This window comes from Molossus molossus, unplaced genomic scaffold, assembly GCF_014108415.1.
Source record: "Molossus molossus isolate mMolMol1 unplaced genomic scaffold, mMolMol1.p scaffold_m16_p_12, whole genome shotgun sequence".
Classification (NCBI taxonomy): domain Eukaryota; kingdom Metazoa; phylum Chordata; class Mammalia; order Chiroptera; family Molossidae; genus Molossus; species Molossus molossus.
In genome coordinates, this window is record NW_023425347.1 from 84,428,103 (window position 1) to 84,454,647 (window position 26,545).

The 26,545-nt window shown below is 36.0% G+C and overlaps 1 protein-coding gene and 1 non-coding gene across 19 annotated transcripts in view; one reads left to right on the forward strand and one right to left on the reverse strand.

The window, feature by feature from the left end:
* Positions 1–26,545, reverse strand: part of EPB41 (erythrocyte membrane protein band 4.1) — a 185,429-nt gene that overhangs the window by 40,190 nt on the left and 118,694 nt on the right. For 14 of the 18 annotated variants that reach the window (XM_036257112.1, XM_036257098.1, XM_036257113.1 and 11 more), the window contains 8 exons: positions 22,265–22,352; positions 18,685–18,837; positions 16,567–16,664; positions 13,784–13,956; positions 10,213–10,418; positions 6,619–6,675; positions 5,392–5,454; positions 394–570 (listed from right to left, as the gene is read on the reverse strand). In XM_036257112.1, coding sequence (XP_036113005.1) covers positions 394–570; positions 5,392–5,454; positions 6,619–6,675; positions 10,213–10,418; positions 13,784–13,956; positions 16,567–16,664; positions 18,685–18,837; positions 22,265–22,352 — 1,015 coding nt within the window. The remainder of the gene's footprint in view (positions 1–393; positions 571–5,391; positions 5,455–6,618; positions 6,676–10,212; positions 10,419–13,783; positions 13,957–16,566; positions 16,665–18,684; positions 18,838–22,264; positions 22,353–26,545) is intronic. The other 4 variants (XM_036257097.1, XM_036257096.1, XM_036257100.1 and 1 more) reach the window with 2 other exon arrangements.
* Positions 19,555–19,661, forward strand: LOC118627301. The gene has a single exon (XR_004959065.1). It is a non-coding gene; the product is annotated as a U6 spliceosomal RNA (small nuclear RNA).

A 26,545-nucleotide genomic window follows, 5' to 3' on the forward strand; every position in this document is an offset into this window, starting at 1 on the left:
CAAATAAAGTTCTTAAAAAATGCTTATTCCTTTCCCATTTGAACCTTACTAAATTTAGTAAACTCTCTGGTTCTTGAAGGCAGAGTTTGAACATAAAGTTCTGTTGGCTTATAGTCAATTTGTAAACACTAGCCAGAAGCATGCAGCTACAGAGAGAGTTCTCAGACCCTAGTCATCTGCTGGTAGCTCCAAGTGGTTCCCATAATTAGACTGGGTAGTCCATATGGCTTAAAGAAACAAGTGTTTGATTATGAATGCCTTAAAGCTGCAATGAACTGGTAAGGCACCAAAGTTAAATTTAAGCTCTAAACTTTCTCTCAGATACAGAATATGAATATAAAAAACATTTATTTCACTCATTCTCATAATTGGTCACATGGACAAAGTACTCACTCCTTCTCCTGTGGGGATTTGGCCATTGATGTTAAGTGTTCGGAACGGGGAGTGAGTGGATAAGCGTTTATCCCATTCACTAGGCCGTGGTTCTGGCACAGATTCCATGAAGTTCTTTTTCAGCTCACTGATGCTGGCATGATGTTTTTTTATTTCTTCTTGACTTTTGTCTAAGTCCTATAGTTGAAAGGGCAAAGATGCAAAACAATAAATATGCAGAGAAAAAAATACACCAAGGGAAGCCCATCATAGACTATGGGCACTGGTAGAAAACACACCACATCCAGGGACAGATATAACTAATCCATAAGTTGCATTCAACATGGTATATTTGCTTGTTTGTGTGTGTGAGTGTGTGTGTGTGTGTGTGTGTGTGTGTGTGCGCGCATGTGTGTTTAACAAGGTGCTTTTCTTGGAAGCAGTGAAGCATCATAACTCTATAGCTCCTAGCAGTTATACAACCCATAGGAAGCTCACTCAGTTTTACAATTCTTCTTCCCATTATGACACAGCACTAGATCTTCAAATCCTCATCCCCAGAAGGGAATCCCACAACTCAATTAGCCTCAGCTTGATATAAACTGATTTAGGCTCAGCTCAGGCAGGATGGAATAGCAATAGACAAGGAGAAACTGTTCAATGAAGGACATGGTGAAAGGTTCAGCTTCCATCACTGGCTGCCTTGCATTGTGAATTGCAACTGTACAGTAACCCTCTACTTCTACCTAGAGATAGTTTTGCTTCTCTATTATTTAATGGCTGTTGTTGGTTTTTGGTAAACAGGAATAGTCCTTTCTTGATATAAGAATTTATTATTGGTATGTAAATATTGACTCACTATGTTGTTCACCTGAAACTAATAAAATATTGTATGTCAACTGTAATTAAAAAAAAAAAAAGATTTATTCCTCTGAGAGAAAGTGATTGGCTCCAAGATTACTAAAAAGAAAAAAAGATTACTGAAATTCCTAGCTCAAGCCTCCAGAGTAGGTTGTTACTATCTCTGAATAATTACTCAGGGATATGTAATATAACGGCTTTTTTTTTTCTTTGCCAATACTATTCACACTAACTAAAAAGCTTATGGTTTCCAGCCTCTGACAGCTTCACTTCATCCCTTAGTACAATTCAAATTAGGGACCTTCTCTACTAGCCTTTAATGAATTGGGAGTGATTTAACAAGAGTTCATCAAATACCTTATATACCTCCTTAATGATTTAAAATACCTCAACTGGCCCTTGCCCTGGTTGGTGTGGGTCAGTGGGTCAGTGGTTAGAGTGTCAACTGACACACCAAAGGGTCAGGGGTTTGATTCCCAGACAAGGGCACATATCTGGGTTGAGGGTTCCATCCCCAGTCTCAGTTGGGGCATGTGTGGGAGGCAACCAACCAATGTGTCTCCCACACAGATGTGTGTCTCTCTCTCCTCCAGCTTCTACTCTAAAAATCAACAGAAACAAAATATCCTCAGGTGAGGATTAACAAAAAAACAAAAACACCTCAACTGTTCCAGCAGATGTGCATACTGAACAACTAGGGGTAACTCTTAAAAGGGACCTTCTAGGGAAAAATGATCAAAACTAAGGTTAATAATGCTAGAAGTAATGAGAAATATTTAGGTTTGTGTAACAGGAGGTATATAACTTTTAAAAGGGAGATTTGGCCAGATATAATTTGAGAAATACAGCTTGAAAACAAAAACTCAAATGTTCTTTGTCCAAAATACTTCTCCAAAAAAACTCAAAAGATCCTATGCTTGAGATCAAAATATGTGGGAGCCCGTCACTTGATGACTGCTAAAAATTCTGTGTTTATTATATATCAAGGCAGCTCTGTATCCAAGAAAAGCATAACACTAAATATATCTCCTAATATGCTATGTGAATTTTGGGATTAGTCTTTTATATTTTTTTCCTTTTTGACTTTCTGGGGAACAGCCTAATTTTTTTTTTTTCAAAGGGAAACTCATTTAAATAAAAATTTGTTTAAAAAGTTTTTTTTTCTGGAGCAATTTAGGCTTCAACTAAATTTAGATTTTTTCAAAAGCAACGTAAAAGGGAAAATAGCAAAAATAGCATAGGAAAAAAGAATCCATTGAGGCACATGACACAATTTTGATTCTGGAGATATTCATTCAGAAAATTCATTTACTAGTCTATTTTTATTTTTACAAGCATGAACCATGTATATTTGCTTTGTGATCATTCAAAGAGAAAACTGACCCCAAAAGGGCAATCCTGTAGCTCCCCCATAAGAATACCTCTTGCTTTCTCAAATGAAGTGTGCGTATAGCTCATGAATATGGGCTTCACACGGGGAAACAACAGTTTGCACTTTTGTTCTAGCTGAAAGCAAGAAAAGCGTGTTTACTAAAGAAAAGGCATGAACAAGCTCAGTCAAAGACTAAGTAGTAGGCTGAGCAACTGAGACTCACCAGGCATGTAAGGCCCTGTGACCCAGCTCCTGAATGGAAATTAAATTTGCTTGGGCCAAGAACTTAACATTTTGAGAAGAGTTAAAAGTGTGAATGGAGTAAAACAAAAATGAGCAACAGATGCTATGGTAAAACCATAACTCTCTAGGTTAGCCTAACACGAGACATTTGTTACTCTTCTTGCCTAGCTTTTCTCTGGCTTGGAACCTGAGAAAACCAATGTTTCAAAAACATCAGTAGCTTCTGATGGGGCTTTTTCCATCCTTCTTAGCTGGCTCTGTTGCAAACCTGTGGGGGCACAGAGTAAAATTAAGATCTCAAAGGGATATGTTCCAAATAGAATTTGTCATAGACACTTGCTACAGGTTCCCTCTGGGAGATGGAGGAGGAGGAGGAGGTACATCTAAAAATGAACTCGACCTTATTTGTGCCAGAACAAAGCATTAGTGGGAGTGGGGGAGGAGGGATGCTTAAAAAAAAAAACAAAACCTGCTAGAGTGACAGATACCTTGAGAGAACTTCCTTAGGGGAAAAAAGAAAAAAAAATCCCAAACTTTTACAGTAACTAGAGAATGATGGTTAGCCAAATTGCTTTGGTTGTCTTCATGTTAGACACTTTTGATGTCATATTATAATTTTAGCAGCAATCAAACCAAACACTTCATTAAATATAAAATATTCTCAAAAGCTAGTTAGTAGTTTTAATTTTCAAACACACACTTATTAGAAATCCCCTCTCATGGCTGTCAGTGAAATGCTGGGGGAAAACACATCACACACAGGGACTGTATGAGTCTCAGAAGCCATAACACACCTCATGAAACAAATGACAAATATATGATTGGTACTGTAGGTTCCAGTTAAGAGGAAGCACTAACAATGGACTAGCCAAGAAACAGGGATGTTTGGAATTGGAAGATGTTATATTGCTGAGTTCAGCAGGTCAACTGACTGTTATTTTTCCTAATCTCAGAAAAGGAACTATTCAAGTCTAGTTTCAGTGATGGGCTAAAACAAAGAGATCTAGTTGCCACGTTTGAAAGATCCTAGGATCCAGCCTTGGGAAACCTCATGCTACATGCAGTGAATGCATGGCTACCATACAGTACACGATTAATGAAGGCTCGCCATAACTTTTGTTACTTTCATCAAAGTACCTTATACATGGCAGGCACTCAAAATACATGTTTTGACAAAGAATAAGATGAGTTCAAGTAATTATTAGGAGACCATTACATTAAATCAGAGATCTTTCTTTAAAAGTTTCTTCAAATTTCCAGATTAATAATATTGACCACATTTAATATATGTTCATCTATCAAGTCTTAGCTAAAATGTCTCTTCAGAGAACTTTCCTATTCATCTTATTCAGAGTAGATCCCTTTTATTAGCACAGCATATGGTTTATTTCCTTCATCGCTTTTATAACAACTTATAATCATGTCATTGCTATTTGTTTACATACTGTTTCTCTACTCTCCACTTCCCAACACTATAAGCTTCCTGAAGGCAGAAACCATGTTTATCATCTTCCTATATATTTATATTTCCTTTATAAGCTAAGTTAAATCCCTGATATCAGAGTTTGTGTTCATTTCTTTTGGCTCTGTCTTGGGTGGAATTATAAACTTTTATATGAGTTTTTCTATGTGTAAACTAAAATGGTCTCAGTTGTTTCCCACAGAGAATAATTCCAGTTTCTTTAAGTTTTCCTCAGAGTTCCCAGAATCTTCGAATTAGTTTTGTATTTCCCTATCTAATGTGGAGTCCAACACTAGATAAAGTATACAACATAACTCTGGTAAAAATCTCACCAATGTTGACTATAATGAGAAAATGACCTTACAGTTGCTATAGCAGACAGTATGTTGCTATTTTTTAATCGGGGAAAAAAGTATAGTTTAATAGAGTTAGACAGGCCCTACCTCTAACTCTAGCTTTGTCAATTTATCAGTTCTTTGACCATAGGGAAATTAATTTCTCTAAGCCTCAATTTTCTCATCTTTAATTTAATAATCTCATATTCACACACCTGTTTTTACGATTAAACTATCTTCTGTCATACTGACTACTCACTAAATGCTAGGCTCCCTTCTTTCCTTCCTGTGTCTTACTCCCTCCCCTTGACTGTCCTGTCATTTTCTGGAATCCCCAATATTTTAAGCCCATTTTCAATTGTGATTGTTTCTCTTACTTTTCCACATTCAGTTCAGAAGATAAAAAATTTGATGTTTGGGATATATAGCAGTTTAGACTTTTGGAAAATTCAATGAAATTTTTTTAACAGCAATGTAGAATTTTCTAAAAGTGGGTAAAACAATGGAACCACAAGAGGCAGAGGTAGTCCCAATCATATATTTTTCAGATAAGTATGATAGATGGAAACTACAAAGAGTCAGGTGAGATGGTTACATATCTTCATGTTTACCAACATGCAAAAGCATTTAACCCTAGAATTCTCGCATGCAAAACCAAACGCAGCACAGAAGGAAGAAAGGGGCATCAGCAAAGAATGCAGAAGGTTACAGGCAACCAACTGAAATAAGCTTCAAGTCATACAAACCTCCAACATTAAATTGCTATGTCTGATATAAATGTTTTCACCATCTAGTCTCTCTCTCTTTTTCTGTGAAAATGAAAGAGGGGAAAAACAGAAAAGCATAAAAAATTAAAACATTGTTCTTGCGGGAAAAAACTGCAAATTGGCAAATAAAAAATTATTTAAAATTAAATGTCCATAGCTCAGCATATGCCAACATGAAATGGTCACAGAACCACAAGGACACACAGAGAACATAATTACCACTGGAAAATGGATGACCTTGTTCATGAACGATGGAAGAATGTGATGATGTTATTTAAATAGACAGTGCTCCTGGCTTCATTGGCTTCTTACATAACAAACTGTTTTATGTTTATTTTTTAAATTGAGCTGTTTGAGGGGTTATCTTAAAATACATGATTTTAAGAAGCTTTGAAACTCCATGTTCCATGGAGTAAAGAAATACTTCAAAGCATTATTTAGTTTTTTGGTACATTTCATACTTAGTAATAATGCAGTCTGTACATCTCTAATACTTTTCATTAGAAAGATCTATGGTCATTTTATACATATGATCATTCAATATTATATTCAATAGAAACTGATTTATCCCACTCTATAGTTTGGAAGAAAGAGGCACAGAGCAGCCAAACCAAAGTTATAAACAATACTGGGAGATACTATGATGGTTTCTATAATAAATATGTATAAAATGTTGTCAACAATTTCAAGAATATGGTGCCACTGTGAAATATTTCTTACATAGTTTAATAAAGAATAGGTTTGGCCTTTACTAATTATTTCACTGTGTTTCAAAAGTTTGGAAAGTTTATTAATTAAATTTATTAATGTATAGTATAGAATTATAATTTCTTTTATATACATGTGTGCATATATATACATATATCTCTGCTATTTTAAAGTAATTTCTGATTAAGAGAAATCAATGAAAAGGATGGATCACTGTCTTTTTAATGCACTGTAAAAGTCAGCATGGGTGATGCTAATGCAGTTTTGTGAAAGTGAAAAATGGCTAACCTTCCTCATTCTTATCAGATCTTCAGTTTTTTCTGTAAGCTTCTGTTTTGCCATTATTAAAAAGAGAAAGAAAAATTATAAAAAAAAATTGGCTCATTGAAGTTTGTTGGAACTCTCATTTTAATTTCTTTTTTAAGGAGGGGGCAGTGTGGGAGAAGAAAAAAATCAAGGAGGGAGGGGAAAAAGAACAAGTGACCTACTGGCACAAACCTGTGTTTGGTCACCATTTGAGGTGGGTACTGTGACCTCGATGTGGGTTTTTTCCACCTACATTTAAGAAATAAAGTGGTAAAACATTTTAGGTTAATAGTTTCTATGAATAGCATTGTTTCCAAATAAGCTGCACCTTTAAGCTGGTTGTGAAATAAGCTAATATGTAATCATCATGATGCAGCCTTTAGGGGGTAAAACAGGGAAAAACATTACTCTCAAGAGCAATCAAGAGCAATCTGTTAGTTCACCATCACATTTTCAAGGCTGAAGAGGTAATATAGAAAGCCAAATGATCAAAAAAGAAAATTCAGGTCATTATTCTACTGATGAAGAAAATATTTTATACTCATTTATAAAATAAAGTACTTATTAAAAATAATAATTAGGCTTAAGTAAGCCATATGTTTTTGTTTTGCTTTTTAACGATTTAGAAGTACCTTAAATAACATTTAAAAACAAATTTACAAATGAAGATATCAACGTATGACATACATGATAGTTAGAAACAAAAAGAAATCTTTGCAGTTAAAGCACACATACAATAAACCACATATAACACCAAGCAGGTAAATACAAAACATTTTGTTAGTTGATCAATATATTCATGGAGGCAGTTTCACTCTTGAGTTTATTAGACAACAAAACACCAAAATAAACTTAATCCAAATTGTTACTAATGCATGCAATCTTTATCAAGGCTGATTTATAAAATAAGCACACACAGGGCTCAACTACAATATTCAACACACTATTATCTCCTCTCTATGCAGCTGGAGCCCATGTGTTTGGTGAATGGGTAAAATTCATCCTTAATACTAGTAAGAAAATAACTAAGGACCCCTGCTTACCTTTGAAATACCTTTAGTAATAGTCATTTTATATACCCCATTGGAGTAAGTATAAGTAAATAAATAAACTAGATAGACTATTAAGAGGAAGCATAATAAAGTAAGCAATGCCTAACACAATGGATATCTCAAAATTAGAAAACTTTTTATTAAGGGTCATCTCAATCACTTGGTATCATTAAGTTCTTTACAGAACCAAATCAATCAGTGATTTTGCATACTTTTTTTAAATCACATTTGGCAGCATTACTTCAGAGTACAATGTCATTGTGCTATTTTCTTTAGGACTGAATGTGAAGAACGTAAGGTAACACATCCAGCAATAACACTTTTAACTTCCAAGGGTAATTAATTAACAATTTGGGTCAGTTCTATTCTGAATCCCAGTATACTGGCTGTGTGATCATTAGCAAGTTGTTTCACCTCTCTGAGTTTAGGTTTTTTATTAATAAAGTGGAAATATCTTGATAGAAGTGTGAATGCATAGCAAATGGTAGTTTTTAATTATTTTGGAAAGCTTAATTTGCTTGTGTAAATGAATAATGACTTTTTTGCTTTGGGTTCTTAGCAATCCAACAGCAAAAAACTGAGAGCCTCCACTTCAATCTAAGAATGGAGGCGAAGTAGCAGCAGTAGTTCTGTGTATGCCCCTATGGAGAACATTAAATGAGATAAAGATGTACACACCTCCAAAACGGGTCTTGTCAAATGACTCAAGATGCTAAAAAGCTCTATCTGGCATCAAATTAGTGTTAGATAATGAAATTTACACAGTTACAAGACTACTTTATTACTGTTATTGCTTTATATAATAAATGTGGCTTCAGGTGAATTCCATAATTATTTTCTAACTGCTACAAATAATCAACTCAGAGTCACCCTTCATTCTGTTACTACTATTATAGTAATAGGTAGTTATCAGAGGTGGCTTTCAGTCTGATCTCAACACAAGTATCTCAAAACAGCATTATATAGAATTAATTGGCAAGAAGACCCCCTATAGGCACTTAAATAGGGAGTATATACCAGAAAGTGATCTCTCCATTCTGCTGAGGTCCCAAAAGCAAAGGGAACCTTTCCTGAAGATCCTTGTGTCTACTTATAGTCAAAAGAACAAGTTAGCAGAAAGCCAAAGAAATCTTAGCCACTCAAAAAAATTCCCTTGCCAACTCCAGTAATCCAACACTTTCTAATTAGTGTAACAGTCAGAAGTGCCAGGTGAGATATCCTAACTTTTAACTGGGGCAGTCTAACATTAAAAAGGCACTGTTGACATTGAACCTGATGGCTAACGTCACGCATATTTGGCTAGGTACAAAAATGCAAACCACCACCATTCATTCAAGTTTTTTTCCCCTCTGGACTCAAGTCGGTCTCAAAGGACAGTAAAAACTGCATGTCATATTGAATAGTTTCTTTTTAATACCATCAAAACAGAGACAGATTGGCCTCTGCTCTACAGATAAACTAGATATTGAACTGATTCCAAGAGAACAGGATTAATCCATCTGCCATGGTGAGAGCACTTATTAAGGTCTTATATGACTTTAAATGTGTAAATAGACATATAAAAATGTCATTTTTCCTATAAAGACTGAGTCTATTAATTCCTGTTGTTAACAGTGAGACCTGTTATTTACTTCAATAAATCTGAACTAGCACCTCAACTCCATCACCGCTTACATGTGTTTAAAAAGCTTATCAACACATAATGTATGCCCTGGCCGGTTTGGCTCAGTGGTTGGAGCATTGGCCTGCGGTCCAGAGAGACCTGGGTTCAGTTCCCGCTGAGGGCACCTGCCTTGGTTGCAGTTTGTCCCCGGCCCTGGTTGGGTCGTGCGAGTGGCAGCCCCTCGATGTGTCCCTTTCACATTTCTCTCTCTCCCTCCCACTCTATCTGAACAAAAAATGAAAAACTGTCCTCAGGTGAGGATTTAATAAAAAAAAAAAGAAAAAAAGCTTATCAACACATAAAAGATCAGTCCAGTTACTGTTACTCCTGGGAAATCTGCTAATTAAGTTGGTAATTTTTCAACAAGGTTCAGTGACTAAGGGTATAATCAATTCAGAACTATAAGCAAGTCAGTAGTATAATCTCTCCGACATAATGGACCTTCCCCTTTTTGTAAAGATACTTAAGGTTTAAACAACCACATAGACATGCTTTACGTAATACTTGGATATTCTCTGGCTATGCTGCACACATATCCAACTTAGAGAAGTCAAATGATATTTTAATCATACTAGCATAGCTTACTCTTAAAAAGAAATATGGAGATTCCTTCTGGATGAGTAAAACTTATTTTTATTTTTTTAATTTATTTTTAATTTTTTTTATTTTTGTACATGCCCCTAGCAGGAACTGAACCCGGGACTCTCTGGTCCACAGGCCCCAAGCTCCAGCTGCTGAGCCAAACTGGCCAGGGCAAAACTTATTTTTAAAAGCAAGACAATCATGGTGCTACTGTGTTTATAGACTTCATTTTTTTTTTTTTTTTTTAGATAAAAGTTGGGTAAAGGTTGAGTCATATGAAAACTTCTGGGATAGTTTTTAGTCTTTAAGACACAACTCTATGAAAGCATTTTACAAGTTCATGGGAGATACCTTCTTTCAGAAAGAGTGAGAAAGAAATAATCTGTTAGGGTTCTGTAACAATCAATGCTTTGAAAACCCTCCTGGTCAAGGAGTTAATACCTCTAAGTCAGAAAGTGAATTCACCAGATATTTGGACTTATGACATACCTTCCACACTTCTGTGGCCTCTGGCTCAGTTTGCTCAGGTGGCACTTCTTCCTCTTTCACTTCAACCTTCACTGTTTCCTTCTGTGCTTTAGAAACCACCGTTTTTTTGAAAGATGCACCTTGCACATTGCCTTCTGTGTCCTGACTCTGAGCAATGGCAGGTGCAGAAGTAGGCCGAGGACTTCTGTCTGTTGAATCCACAGCCGCTGTTACGTGAGAAAAGGAAAAGAGAAGAATAAGTGAAGGCAAGAGTCACTGTACTGCTTCAGTCACCAGGTACCATATGAGTGCTACAGTGTCCAGTGGGCAGTCCACACAGAAGGTACAAAAATAAATCATTAGTAGTGCTCTGCCAAGTAACTAATGGCAATAATAAAGTTAAAAGTACCCTCTATAGAAAAACTAAAATGTGCTGGCGATCATGTTCTGTAATGGGGATTTTGGGGGTGGAGGTGCTGACATCACAGTAAGAAATTAAAAATTCATTTTATTAAAAAGTTACCAAGATTGTGTAACTTTGTAATCACTTAGTTTTAAGAACCTGTAACACAATCTATGAAAGGGGAAAAGGAGGTGAACCAAGTCTTATTTCTTCCATGAAGCCTTTTTGAAATAAAGATCTATTCATTTATAATTTCAAGAACCTAAAAATATATTCCAGGAAAAAAGGATTAAGTTTGATTTTTTTCTGTGAAGCTTCCTTGGAATGATTACAAAATAACTTGATAAGTGGATCTTTTAAAGACATGTAGCCTTTTGATGCTTGTTTAAGGGTAAATCTTTGAACCAAACACTTTCCTTTTTAAAAAGTTATTTGATTAAAATAATATGAATTTAAAAAATCCCCCAACCTTTGAGTTCTGTCCTACCATCTCCTCCAGTTTTATCAATTTGTATTATTTAGGGCAACAGTTCTCAACCAGGGATAATTTTTGCCTTCCACAGAACATATGGCAATGTCTGCAGACATTTTTGGTTGTTATAACTGGGAAGAGAAGTGGAAGCAGGTACTGGTATCCGGTGTGTACAGGCCAAGTTTGCTGAGGTTAACAAACTTTTAGAGAGCATATTCAATATAGATTCATGACCAAAGCTTGATTTTTCCACAGAGTTTTGGTTTGGACTATTTGGCATTTAAAGTTCAGATTGCTTACTTCAAAACAATCACTCACACTCTTGTGATATTTTCTTCCTTCTTTCAGAAAGCACCTATACATTTTGTGGTAAAACTTCACTTATCTAGCAGTGTCTAGGACCACAGAGTTTTCCGCATGATTTAATATTTCTGATAACAATTCATCCTTCCATGTACTGAGACTTTTAAATCTTAATTATTTTTGCATGAAAACACTTACAATTTTTATTATACATGTTCCTGCCTTTTTAAACTGAGTATTCTGAACTGAACTTATCCTGATAAATTTAGATTTATAAACAGTAAGGATTAGGTAAAACAAAGAAATTCCATGATCAAAACAGATAAAAAATTGAAATTCACAGCTCTTCACATGGACAACACCAAGAAATGTCCATTACCCTGTAATGATCTCCGGTGAAAGAAATCATTTCTCAGAGGACACAAAGGAAAAACAGCAGAAACACAAGAATCTACTTTATCATTCAATGAAAATTCTATGCCCTGTTGCGAGTCCCTGCTACTCATGGGTGCTCTAAGCCAGTCAATTCAAGAATGGCAGATGGTAGACCAAATCTAACAACACAGGGGAATGTGACAAAATATTTTGCTCACAGTTGTGTTAGAGTTTCATTATACATGTGTATTCACACCTCCTCTCAAAGAATTAATTCAACTCTGACTGGCATTACAAAAACATAGTCCATGCTTTCACCATGTGTTATTTTGCCACTTGTGTTTGGTTTTAATCCAATACTAATATTGCAGAGCCAAATGATTTATGTCTTCAGCATTCTTTGCTGTGGCAATCTACACTGCATGTGGAAAAGTAGGTATAAGTGTAGAAACTGGCAGTTAGAAACAGAAGCAGAAAGTTGCATCATTTGTAAAATGTGAAAGATATTAACTCTACAGGATAGCTGGGGAAGGCATATTCATTCAATGGCTATAAAAATACTTTATAAACCCTAAATATTAATAACTTTTCATGTCATACCTAAGGCTTTGTATTTCTTTTGTTATAGGTTACTATTATTTCAAGCGGAGCAAAAATTAATTATGTATTTATTATACATGGATATGCAATTCAAGTGAAAGATATAACCTGGGAGCCCTGGAGAGAAACAACTTTCTTCTCAATAAGAAGACAACAAACTATGTATCACATCAGAGAATCATGGTAGTGACTGTGGTTGTTGAGATATAATTCACATACCCTACAATTCACTCATTTTGAGTGCATAATTCAATGCTTTTAGTATATTCACAGTGTTGTAGGTAGTGAATACTTTTTAAGATGTTTTGGCTCTTCAGTTTTATGAATTCATTTGTTGACTATTACAAGATTTTGATGCATATATAGAGAGCATTTAACCTGAAAAATTAAATTATTTCCCATTTCTAAAGACCGCTAGTTGTGATAATCTTATGAACCCATTAATTCCAGTATTGTATTGCTCCCGTCAGACAAAGAAACATAGACATTTATATATTAGAGCAATAAAGAGTAAAACTCAAAACCATCATATTGAGTAAAAAGAGACTTAAATTCCAGTTCTAGCTCTATAACTTATTAGAACAACTTCTGCTAGTATAGTACAGGTACAATAGGTATGCACGGATCAGTGGTTCCATTACCAGAGGGACCCCACATGAATCATCTGTGGATCTTAAAAACAACAGAAAACAAAACCCCAGCTGATGCTCAGGTCTACTGCAGACAGATGAGATATCTAAGGGTGAAGCCTTGGCATTTGTTTTAAACCTCCAAAAATGATAGGGATGTATTCCCCTGGCAAGAATCACTGCAAATCATGAAATGGATGAACTGCCTGGTTGTGTGACCCTAACAAGTTATATAAGTTTTTTTGTACCTTAGTTTCCTCATGAGTAAAACAAGAATCCCTAAATACTTCTTGATACTAAATGGTTGTTAGTACTAAACAGGAATATATGGAAATGGCTTGAAAACCAAAATGGGCAACAAGAATATAAGGTGGCTCAGCTGGCTGGAGCATTGTCCTGTACACTGAAAGGTTGCAGGTTTGATTCTCAGTCAGAGCACATACGTAGGTTGTGGGTTCAATCCCCAGTTGGGGCACATATGGGAGACAACCAATAGATGTTTCTCTTTCTCTAAAAAAAATCAACAGAAACATATTCTTGGGTGTGGATAAAAAAAAAATTCAAGAAGGCTTTAGTTTAGTATAGTCCATTAGGTTTCCACTCTGCGGCAGAGATTCTGAATTCTAATTCTAGTTCTAGTTGTGTTCAATCTCCTAACAGTGGAACTGAACCTCAGTTCTCCTTAAGATGATTCCACTGACTTAGACAATCAGTGAGATCCATTTCATTTTACCAATGACATTCTTTAATTTGGCTCTCTTACAGATAAAGAGTTAGGTCCATAGGAAATCACCAAAATTCAATACAAACCTCCATCAAGGCTCCGGGATGCCCGTTTGCTTGCTGTACGCTCAAAGTGTGGGGCAGGCCTGTCAATCAGAGCACTAGCTTGCCTGGTCTGAGCTTGAGTTCGGCCACTGTATCGAAATTTGGATCCCAGTGCAAGAAATTTGCTTTTAGGAATAGTGTCTGTAGATGTTAGTCTGGGGGGAAAAAAACCATAACAATCATATATTATATATTTTATCCCACTCTAATGATACTGTGAGATTAAAGACAAAAATCTAGATTTTTAAAAGTTTTAAAATTCTCATTTTCCTTATAGTTATCAAAATAGATTTCAAATCAACTGATCATTATTTTAACTCTATGTCATTTCTCCAAGCAACATGTATAATTTACTTGTGGCCTATATTAATAATATTATTTTATATCTCTATAGATAGGGCCTTATGGTTTTCAAAATGCTTTTATAGCACTGTAATATTTTCACTATATCCTCGTAATATTGTCATCATTTTATAGATACAAAAAAACTGAACCTCAAAAAAGAAGCTACTTGCTTAAGGTCACATAGCTGTTAAGAGGTTGGACAGTAACAGAGTCCATCCAAGCCCAGAGCTCTTTTTCCACTCCACCAGAATAATTTTGTCAAATATACTCCAGACTCAATTAATGCCTGGTAACCTATTTAAAAGGTTATTTGGTGTATTTTCAACTTAGTTAGGAACCCTATCTTCTTTTCATGTGGTACCCTGTGCTCCCTTTTGTCATGGCATTTACTCTACCGAACTGAAACAATTTATGTGCTGGTCTCCCCTTATTCATCTTTGTTTTCACTTCTGGCACAGTGCCTGGCATGAGTTTGGCACTATAAATGTTTGCTGAATAAATACATAAATTACTACATCAAATGCCATTGAAAAAAAAGAGTATATTTTTCCTTGGGGATAGTTTATTTTAATTCAGCAAATACTAACTTTCTTTTATGTAATAAAGCATTACATGTTAATATAGTCTCATATTTTGATGCAATGGATTTAAATATGCGATCCTATGAGTAAATATATTGGCTGCAGCTGAAATCTATAACACAGATATTAAACATTCAAAATAACTTTGCTTTTCCTTACCCTTTTTAGAAATTCTATTTTCTTGGTTTGATTTTAAAGAAGAGAATGATGAAAGCATAAAGAAATATCTTAGTGCCAATAATTAAGATTCTTTAATTGGGTATAAAATGTGCCCTCATGTTTTATTTTGAAATGTTATTTACCCTGGCTTTTCTTCCTGTTCACTGTGCTAAGTGCTACGTATGCTATGAAAATACGAACGGAAAGAAATGAAATCATGATTCTCTCTTGACAGCCATTTTACAGTCAAGTTTATTTATGAATGACAATGACATGAGGTCTTGGATATGCTTCAAAATAATCTGGGAAGTAGTGGGAAGAATTAGGTGGGGCTATAGATAAAACAAGACTGGCCTTGGGGGTGATAATTACTGAAGCTGGGTGATAGGTGGTAGGTGCGTTCATAATACTAATCTCTTTACTGTTGTTATGTATGCAATTTTCCATAATAAGTAAATTTTCTTAAAAAGGAAAGCTGCCACCCTGGCCAATTTGGCTCAGCAGTTGGAGCATCAGCCTGAAGACCAAAGAATCTTGGGTTAGATTCTGGTCAAGGGCAGGTACCGCAGTTACAATTTGATCCCTGACTCTGGTTGAGATGTGTGGGAGGCAACCAATCGATGTGTCTCTCTCACACTGATGTTTCTCTCTCTCTGTGTCTCTCTACCCCTCTATCTGAAATTAACGGAAAAATATCTTCGGGTGAGGACTGAAAAAAAAGGCAAGCTGCCAATAATAAGCTGACTCTCCTTTCAATACAAGTAATTTGCCTAAGGTCTGTATTCTCTGTTAAATTGTATGTTCCATCAGGACAGGGACTAGAACTATCTTGTGGTATTCTCTAAGTGCACAATACAGTACTTACACAAAGGGTAAACATAGAGAAAATGCTTGGTAAATGAATATACAGGGGATTAATGATATGGCTTCTTGAAAACCAGAGGAGATAAAACTTTCTTCTGTCTTCTGATTATCTTCAAAGATGGCTCCCTTTCTGGGGTTGATTAAAGCCAAGATAATAATAATCAGTTTCATACCTTTAACCTTCCAGTTAAAAGCCCCACAGAGCCCTGGCCGGTTTGGCTCAGCGGTTAGAGCATCAGCCTGCGGTCCCGAGAGACCCAGGTTCGGTTCCCGCTAAGGGCATGTACCTTGGTTGCAGTTTGTCCCCGGCCCTGGTTGGTTGTGCGGGTGGCAGCCACTCGATGTGTCCCTTTCACATCGATGTTTCTCTCTCTCTCTCTCCCTCCTACTCTATCTGAACAAAAAGTGTCCTTGGGTGAGGATAAAAAAAAAAAGAAAAAGAAAAAAAAAAAAAGCCCCACAGAAAGTAATTAAGCACTGCTTAAAGAAATTGCATGTGGAGGTAGTCAGGGTACCTCTTCCTGATAGGACTGATTTCAGCTCCAGCAAGGGCAATCACAGAGCCCCTAGTAAACATAGGTTCCTACTCCTCACTTCTCTCCTCCTTCTACCACACACAGAAAGGTACTCTGAGAATGTTGAGGAATGTTGTCAACCCAAAGGAGAACTGGATTCATTTTGTCTTGCTTAAGATGATTTTACCTGAGCTAACTAAAAGAATGCCAGCTATACAAAGAAGGAATTTTAATAGCCAGCTTAAAATAGAAACATGCATAAATAATTTATCCTTGAAAAATACTTAAGTGAGAACAATACCTGAAAAATGTGTGATGCTCTACACAGACTTTCCATAATTTCTTAGCTGCTCGGTAACTGGGAAGTTTGAATCCGATGGTACTTTCATACTGTTCTTGCTATAAAAACAAACATAGAACATAAAGGATTATTCAACTACAGTGATACAGGACCAGAGAAACATGGTGCTATAGAAAAGGTCATCAAGAATAAAAGAACAATCCTAATCTATAGACATAAAACATCTGAAATTTTTCCCTACTTACAAAAACAAATTTACTCACTGAGGTGGTTTTTTCCACAACAAAAAAAGCCAGGGAATTCATTTTATTTGTGCATCTTATTTTGTTCAGAAACACATTGTACATTTTTTAGTCAAAATTAAGTCAACTTTTGATTGTCCACACACCACTCTTCCTTAGTCACCATCTGCACTTGGGATACTAGACTATTTAATGCTCAGAAAATGGGATAGCAGATGAGATGATTCCTCCAGCAATCAATATTATTATGCAATCCCTCCCCCCCTTTTTTTTAGTAATAGGAGCTAAAGATTGACAATTGTAACTCAAACCAATTTTTGAATTACTAATTGCCTTCTTTTTTTCCTTTGATTGATCATCAATTTATCTCAATACCTCTTTGACAGAAGCAAACCATATCCTGCCAGGGCTACTTACAAACACTATCCTGTTGTTTTTTGCCTCTTTGTTTCTGCCTTAAGCATACTTTTTAAGATGAAAAGGGAACTAACATTTATTTCTAGCACCTATTATTAACAATATGCTATGACTAGATAGTATTACACATGAAAAAACTGAGGTTAGACAAGTTTCTTCTCAGTCTCACAGCTATGAAGTGACAGAAACAGAATTTCACGGTTTCCACTAAACCATGCTACTTCTAAATCATCTACTATAGTCATAATACTACACTTCAAAATCCTACTAGTGTTCCTGATTGCTTTCTTAAAGTAAGAGTGTGTATTGTATAGTTGACATTTAAAGAAACCAAGGACTTCAATTATCAAACTTATTAAAGTGTGTGTGTGAGTGTGTGCACATGCGTGTGCCTTGCCACATTAAAATGTAAGATCATTGAGGAACAGACTTTTATTCACTATTCCTAGCCCCCAGAGTAGTGCCTGACAAAGAATTTTCTCAATAAATATCTGTTGACTGAATGACTCTTGGATTTGAAACTCTTGATGGAAGACAGTGATTACTCTGTGACAGGTGCAGGTAAATAATAATGGTACTAAATAAATGCTTCAATGATAATCCTAATGAGATTTTTAAGGCTGCATATCCAGTATTTCTACACTCAAATAATAAGCCATTTTCACCAGCAGATGGTGATATATACACAACAAAGTCACTTTACACTAGTATGATGCTTTCCTGCTTAGACCTTTTGCAGCTGTCTTCTCATTTGATCTTCAAATCAACCCTGACAGAAAAGGTATTACTCACCTTGAATGATAAAAAAGCTGAGCCTTAGATTTCTTCAGGGTCTTTTACTTAGTAGGTGGCAGAGTAGGAGCTAGAACTTTTTCTAAAATGTCATTACTACTTAGACAATTTTCCACTATACTGTGATGGCTCTTTAATATAAAAGTTAAATTTGGTCAGCATTAGTATACCCTGAAACTTGCCCACCAACTAGTAATTAAATTTTCTGACACAAAGTTAAACAACGCTGTTAAAAATCTAAAACTTGACCCTAGAATATATTCCCAGTAACTACTAGAAGCTACACATACAAATACATTTTAATTAAATGAGTAAGAGATTGGTGGTACAAAATGTAACTTAACCCCACAATTTAAAATCTCATGCTACTTAATTTTAAACTATTTTCCATCAAGATTTCACCTGGAGTAAACAAGGAACAAGTTTATCAATGCAGGTTTCACTTTTGGCCATGGTATATTTACTTACATGAAGAGAAATGCCCAGAAAACCAGTAGTAAAAAGGAAAAGAAGCATTATGGGACTGATTTAAAAAACAGAGTATCAGCTCCTGTATAGTTACCTAAAGAGAGATCTCTTAGATGACATAACAAGAAAAACAAGAAGAAAGAGATGTTTTAGATGTGGCCTGTTTTTGATTCAGGAGGAAAAAAAATGAATTCTGTACCTCTCCAGGCCGAATCTTGATGAAAAAGCTACTACGTTTATAAGAAATCTTCAGCACTTTGGGCCAAGGAAAGCGGTTAATTCTCAGCTTATCTTTGTAAACCAGAAGGCCACTGGAGCAGACACCTAGGACGATATCCACTCCCTCCAAGTCCTGAAAAAGAAAAGCATTAGCATTTAGGTCTATGTAAAAATGTTGTATGCCCTGGCCGGTTTGGCTCAGCGGTTAAAGCGTCGGCCTGGGGTCCAGAGAGACCCGGGTTCGGTTCCCACTAAGGGCATGTACCTCGGTTGCAGTTTGTCCCTGGCCCTGGTTGGGTCGTGTGGGTGGCAGCCACTCGATGTGTCCCTTTCACATCGATGTTTCTCTTTCTCTCTCTTTTCCTTTCTCTCTCTCCCACTCTATTTGAACAAAAACTGGAAGAAATGTCTTCTGGTGAGGATAAAAAAAAATGTTGTTACTCTACCACATTTAAAAAAAAAAATCAATGTTTTACCTATTACAAATATCTTTAAAATGTCCAAATCAGACACAGTAATTCTATTTCTATAATCTGTTCCAAGAAAATAATTCAAATTACAGAAAACACTTTATAAATGAAAATATTAAAATAGTTATAAGAGTGGAAAAAAAACTAAATATAACCTAAGTATCCAAGCACCAGGGTTAAATTATTGTCCTTTGGTGAAATACAATGTGCCACTAAAAAAGTTATATAGAATTTGGGGGATAAATGAGAAAATAATTATGTTGTAATGTTAAGCAAAATAAGGCAGATTAAAGCTGCATATACAATTTAATCCTAAAAATATATATAAAATATACATGGAAGAAAGATAAATATAGCAAAACATTAACAATGGCATTCTTGTGCTCGCTTCGGCAGCACATATACTAAAATTGGAACGATACAGAGAAGATTAGCATGGCCCCTGTGCAAGGATGACACGCAAATTCGTGAAGCGTTCCATAAAAAAAAAACAAAAAACAATGGCATTCTTTAGGTGGTACAATTATGAGCAATTTTCATTTGAGTTTTCTATACTTTCCAATTATAATAAACATGTATTATCTTTAAAAAGTATTTAAATATCACTAAACTAATACACGTATGTAAAAAATTCAAATAATACAGAAGTGTCTAAAATAAAACTCTATCCTCTCCTTCACACTCCTTAACAGTACACCAATAATTTGGTAATTTCCAGGATTACCATCCTATCTTCTAGGCACCTACACACATGTTTGGATAAGACATACATACATACATATTACTAATAATTATTATATTATGTAATAATTATATATGTATATATCACATTTATAATCAGGAAAATAACTAGAAAAAATTATAATCCAGTCCTTGAGGATGAAAATTATATCTTAATCATTTCTGCATCACCCAAATACTGTCTGTTATTGATAACATGCTCAATATATGTTTACATTAAGTTTGTTACCTGTCTACATTATTATTCATAATTTATTATGACAAATATCAATAAATTCTTTGCTTCTGATTTACAACAATTTTGATTCATTTAGATTGACAAACTAAAGAATTTCAAGTTATTTTGGTAACAAAATACATTAGGCTTAAACTTTGAACCATTAATATCTATTATTTCATTCATTATTAATGATTCTAAGGAAATATCTGCTTTTCTCCTGTCCAAGAAATGTAGATATGACCACATCTTACACAATGAAGGAATCAACTGGTATAAGAAGCAATATAGCCACCACTAATACCTCTCAAAGCCCCTATGAAATGTCACAGGGCTTGCATCTCATCTGCCTTCACAACATTCCTCCCATAAAACTGAGCCTCTGGCCCAGCTGGTGTGGATTAGTGGATTGAGCATCATCCCATGAACTGAGAGGTCCAGGTTCGATTCCTGATTGGGGCATTATGTCTAGGTTTTGGGCTTGGTCCCCGGTTGGGGGTGTGCAGGAGGCGGCCGATCGATGTTTCTCTCTTACATCGATGTTTCTTTCTCTCTCTCCCTTCCTCTCTATCTGAACAAAAAATGAAAAAATGTCCTCGGGTGAGGATTAAATAAATAAATACACACATACATACATACATACATACATACACTAAGACAGACATTATGTTTTCCCCAACTTCCTCTTCTGTGAACCAAGTATCCTTATTCCTTTGTTTGTTTCTCATTGGACAGAGATTTGAGTCCCCTCTTTATGAATCCTAGTTAAGTTCCTCTAAACAAACCTCTGATCATCCCTTGAGCCCTTCCCCTCACAAACTCCTCAACCTCCCAGCCATTTCAGTGATGAAGATGAGAGAAGTCAAGTGACTTCCCTTAAGTATTCATTCTGATAGGTTGTATTAGGCAGACCTAGGATTAAAGCTCAAGTGTCCAATTTCATAAACCAGTGGTTCTCAAGCCACTATTGTTCATGCCATGTGCACTAAAATCACCTGCATAGCTTGGTTAAGCACATTGCTGGGCTCTACCCACTAAGTTTCTGATTCAGTAATTGTGGGATGGGGTCTGAAATGTGCATTTCTAACAAGTTCCTACATAATGCTAAATGCTGGTTCAGAGACCACACTTTGAGAACCACTACCTTAGGCCAATGGTTCTCACATTCAAGCATAGATGAGAATCATTTGGGATGTTTATTAAATCTTTAAATTTAGCCTCTCCTCAAAAATAATTCAGTAAATCTGGGAGGAGTTTGGGAATCTGCATATTTAATAAACACTCCAAGTGATTCTGACATACGTGACGTTGGCCATGAAACATGCATTGATGTCTCTCTACATTTTCAAATGTATCTGCGTTTTATGAAAACATAGTTTCTTTTGCTATATCTTTTTTTTCTTTATCCTCACCCGAGGACATTTTTCCATTTTTTGTTCAGATAGAGTGGGTGAGCGAAAGAAACATCGACATGAAAGGGACACATCGAGTGGCTGCCACCCACACGACCCAACCAGGTTTGGGGATAAACTGCAACCGAGGTACATGCCCTTAGCGGGAACTGAACCTGGGTCTCTCCAGACCGCAGGTCGACGCTCTAACCGCTGAACCAAACCAGCCAGGGCTAGATGCTATATCCTTTGATCCATATAGTAGCTTGGATGTGAAACTTGGATTCTGATGATGGAACTGCAAAGGGGCAATTCAATTTATATACTTGATACACGTAATTGATTCAATTCAGAATTAAAATTCTAAAAAGAATTCCTCTTAGCCCAGTCTGTGTGGCTCAGTGGTTGAGCATCGACCCATGCACCAAGAGGTTGCCGGTTTGATTCTCGGTCAGGGCACATGCCCAGGTTGTGGGCCAAATCCCCAGTGGAAGGCATGCAGGAGGTGGCTAGTCGATGTTCTCTCTCATCAATGTTTCTATCTCTATCCCTCTCCCTTCCTCTAAAATTAATATAGAAAAAAATAATAAATAAAGTGAAGGCCTTAAACACACACACACACACACACACACACAATTCCTCTTAGAATGTTTAATAATAATACCCCAGATAAAGGTTGGTGGGAAGTAATATATGACACAAGTCTGACACATGCATGTTAATAACGGCCAAAATGATTACCTTTGCTTTATGAAAGTCAACACCATACATAGACAACTTTTTGGCATTCTCAAGAAATTCCAGGTCAGCTTGAGCTGGAGTCATGGACCTTTGACAGAATACAAATTTAAAACTCTTTCAGGTCAGTGTCAACATTTAAAATAACATTTGTATAATAACTGTATTTTATATAAACACATAAACATATATATATAAAACACAATATGTATGTAGATATAGTTCATAGTTCTGAAAGTAGAGTATTATGGAAAATGACTCTTAAAATAAGAGATCTTACAGAAACAAAAAGTCCATCAAAAAGCTATCAGAAAAGCTGGTGGTTTGGCTCTGCGGTTAGAGCGCCAGCCTGAGGACCAAAGAGTTGCAGGTTCGATTCAGGTCAAGGTCACGTACCTCGGTTGTAGTTCATCCCCAGCTCTGGTTAGGGTCATGCCGGAGGCAACCAATCTATGTGTTTCTCTCACATCAATGTTTCTCTCTCTCTCTCCCCCACTCTATCTGAAGATAAATGGGAAAATGTCCTCAGATGAGGATTAAAAAAAAAAGCTATCAGAGGCCAGTCAGTGTGGCTCAGTGGATTGAGCATCGTCCCATGAACTGAAAGGTCCTGGTCTGATTTCGTCAGGGCATATGCCTGGGTTGTGGGCTCAATCCCCAGTGGGGGGGCATGCAGGAGGCAGCCAATCGATGTCTCTCTCTCACATCAATATTTCTATCTCTCTCTCCCTTCCCCTCTCTCTAAACAAAACAAACAAAAAAAGCTATCAGAAAAAAGGTTTTTAAAAAATCCTACTAAACAATTTCCTTAAAGTGGCCTCATTCACCATCAGTTCTGCCCCTCCCTCTCCTCAGCCTTTTCCTCCAACACACAAACTCCTCCCACTAATTTTTCTTGCTAAGGGGGTGACCAAATTAAATTCTCTGAGGGCATGATACAATTTACAATATCCTCTTAGCTGCCTTTTTTTCTCTGCCTTTCATACCCCTGAATTGAGTTATTATGGAAATTAAACAGGAGGGCAGCTGAAGTTACTTAACTGGAGACTTAATGGGGGCAGGCTTGATGAAAAAAATTTCTGGTAACAGATGGTGTTCCTGCCCACTGATCTAAACAAAATAAATTGGTTAACAGAAGCATGTAGATAATGGGGCTGCTTTCTCTGTTATTAAGATGTCTTCATTACTAGGCATATAATGAATTCGATTTGTTTGAAAACAATCAGTCTCACTGTCTAAACACTCACTGTGATGGTCTTTCCTTCTCCTTTTTAACTTTCCTCTTTTGAAAAGTGCTCATGAGAAGTTATGTTGATCTTTGAAGAGAAAGACGTCAGTCCTATCACAATTCAGACCAATCAAATATAACTTCAAAGTAACAATAATACACCCACACCCCCAAAGAAAAACCATGGAAATGCCTGTTTCCCATAAGACTGCCTCAAGCTATAGAAAGCAGCAGTGGCCTATTCATTTAACAAGAGGAAAAAGTCTCTTCCAAACCCATCTGTCTTTACCCTCATTAAAAAGAACAAAGGGTTCCTTGGAACAACACCCCCCCCCCCCCAAATCTCAGGAGAGAGGCAGCAGAGTTGTTAATGTCTCAGCTTCCTTGAATAAACTGTTTTTCACAAGCACTGCACTATCACACCTAAATTCTACTTATTAATGGATTTGAAACTGAACACAGACAAAAAAAGGAGAAAGGAAAAATTAAGACATTTACAAGTCTGTATATTCAAGTCATTAAAAACATCTCAGGAAAGTTTTGTAGTTTTTCCATACTACATAAGTTATATACTTTTATAGTTATAAATGTCATTTTATGGTTTTCATTGTTACTATTGTTGATGGCTTGAATGTTAGGATTTTGAAACTGGAATGGAGCTTGAAGATTACAAAGTCCACTTCATTTTGCTGATGAAGAAAACAGGCCCTGAGGGATCACATAGTCTGGGCAAGTTATGACTCCTTGTTTAGGGCAGCAGGATTTAATCAGGACTCAAGTTATATCACTTGAACTAGAATCCTGGCTCCTGTACTTAAAAATGGTGACCTGGAGTCTCCTTCAATATCAACTATAAAGTAAAAATCAAAATAATATCTACTTTCAGACACTAGGATAAGCAATGGCTTTTTTGTCTTTGCTGAATGAATGAATAAATGTGACTGCTAAAACAAAATGAGGTAATGGTTGTGAAATGCTTTGTAACATCTAAATGTTTATTATTATTGCAACCTTAGGTTTCTGATGGTACAGTGATATGTCTTATGCAGCTCATAAAAGCTAATTTTAACCACTTGAATTTGAAGACAAATTTTAAAACATTAAATGAAGCAATCATGATAAAATCTTTCCTATATTCACTCCTCTAACTCTAAGGAACATTAATGGGGTCAGTCAATTTGAATACAGATTTAAATTTCAAACTATATGGTTAGATGCTTTTGCTGAGTAAGCATGATTTAAAATTGTATTATGGGCAGGTAGTAAGAAGAGGTCTTTAATCTTTAAAACTATAACTTTCCTTATAAGTTAAAAATAATATAACTTAAAAATTTTAAAACAAACTTAAAAGTTACCTATAATATGAAAACTAATACAAAATAATGTTGAATGTAAACTGTAATTGAAAAATAAAATTTTAAGTTACTTATAAGTAATTTTTTCCTGAACCTTGGGAGTAAATTGTCAACCTGATGACCCATCACTTCCAAATATTTTAGTGTGTAATTGCTACAAACAAGGACGTTTTCTTACATAACCTCAATATAATTGTCAAAACCAGGAAATATTAATATACTACTGCCATCTAATCCCCAGATCCCATCCAAGTTTAGTCAGTTTAAAAAATGTTCTGTATAGTCAAAGGATCCAGTTTAGCACCACAAGTTTTATTTAGTTCATGTCCCTTTAGTCTTTTCCAGTCTGATTATAAAATTTGGAAAATATCATTAAGAGCACAGAAAAAAAATCTATAGTCCCACCATCTACAGACATCTGTGCATGTAACTATAACAAGTTTTATAAATGTAATATCACATATTAAAGTATTTTTTAAATATGTTTTTATTGATTTTTTAGAGAGAGAAAAGGAAAGAGAGATAGAAACATCCATGTGAAAACGAGACCTCGACTGGCTGTCACCTGCACGCCCCCTACCGGGGACCAAGCCAGCAACCCAGGCATGTGCCCCAACCAGGAATCGAACGGGGACCTCTCAGTCCATGGGATGACGCTCAATCCACTGAGCCACACCAGCCAGGCAAACTTAAAGTATTTTTAACTTAAAATGTTAAGATCATGGCCTTTTCCAAGTTTTCCAAGACTCTTGAAAGTAATAACAAATTAGCTGGGAAGAGATTAGATACCTCTAAACCTTTAAGAGTACTGTCATGAATATATTAAGTACCACCTAATAATTTACAACTTGAAAAGTACTTCGGCTTACAAAAGTACCTAACCAGGGAACTTTGGCACTGGTTAATTCTTGTTTATTAAAAAGGAAAGTCATAACAGAGTTTCCCTGTATTTATTTTGAGCCAGTGGGGTCAGGATATAGAGCCACTCAGTAAGTTCCAGTGTTATATGAAAGCCTTTTAATAATGTTTGTTGCATTTCTTTTTTTTTTTTTTTTTCACATCTTTATTGTTGGATGTAAAACGTATTACAGATGTTCCACATTTTTCCCCCATTGACCCCCTCCTCCCCACTCCCGCCCCCCTCCCACCTTTTCCCAAACTATTGTCCGTGTCCATTGGTTATGCATATAAGTTCTTTGGTTTATCTCTTCCCACCCCCCCCAACTCCTTTCCCTTTGAGGTTTGTCAGTCTAGCAATGAATTTGTGCTTCTTAATCCCTTCACCTTTTTCACCCATTCCCCCAACCCCCCTCCCAACTGGCAACCAACAAAATGTTCTCTGTATCTATGAGAATATTTCTGTTCTTCCTGTTCATTTTGTTTGTAGATTCCATTGTTGATAGATATGTATTCATTGCCATTTTGTTTATTCATACATTTTATATTTTTCTTCAAAAAGACCCTTCACCATTTCACATAATAACGGTTTGGTAGTGATGAACTCCTTTAACTTTTTCTTGTCTGGGAAAGTTTTTATATGTCCATCGATTCTAAATGACAGCTTTGCAGGATAGAGTAGTTTTGGTTGTAGGTTCTTGGTTTTCATCACTCTGAATATTTCTTGCCACTCCCTTCTGGCCTGCAAAGTTTCTTTTGAGAAATCAACTGACAGCCTAATGGGAACTCCCTTGTAGGTAACTA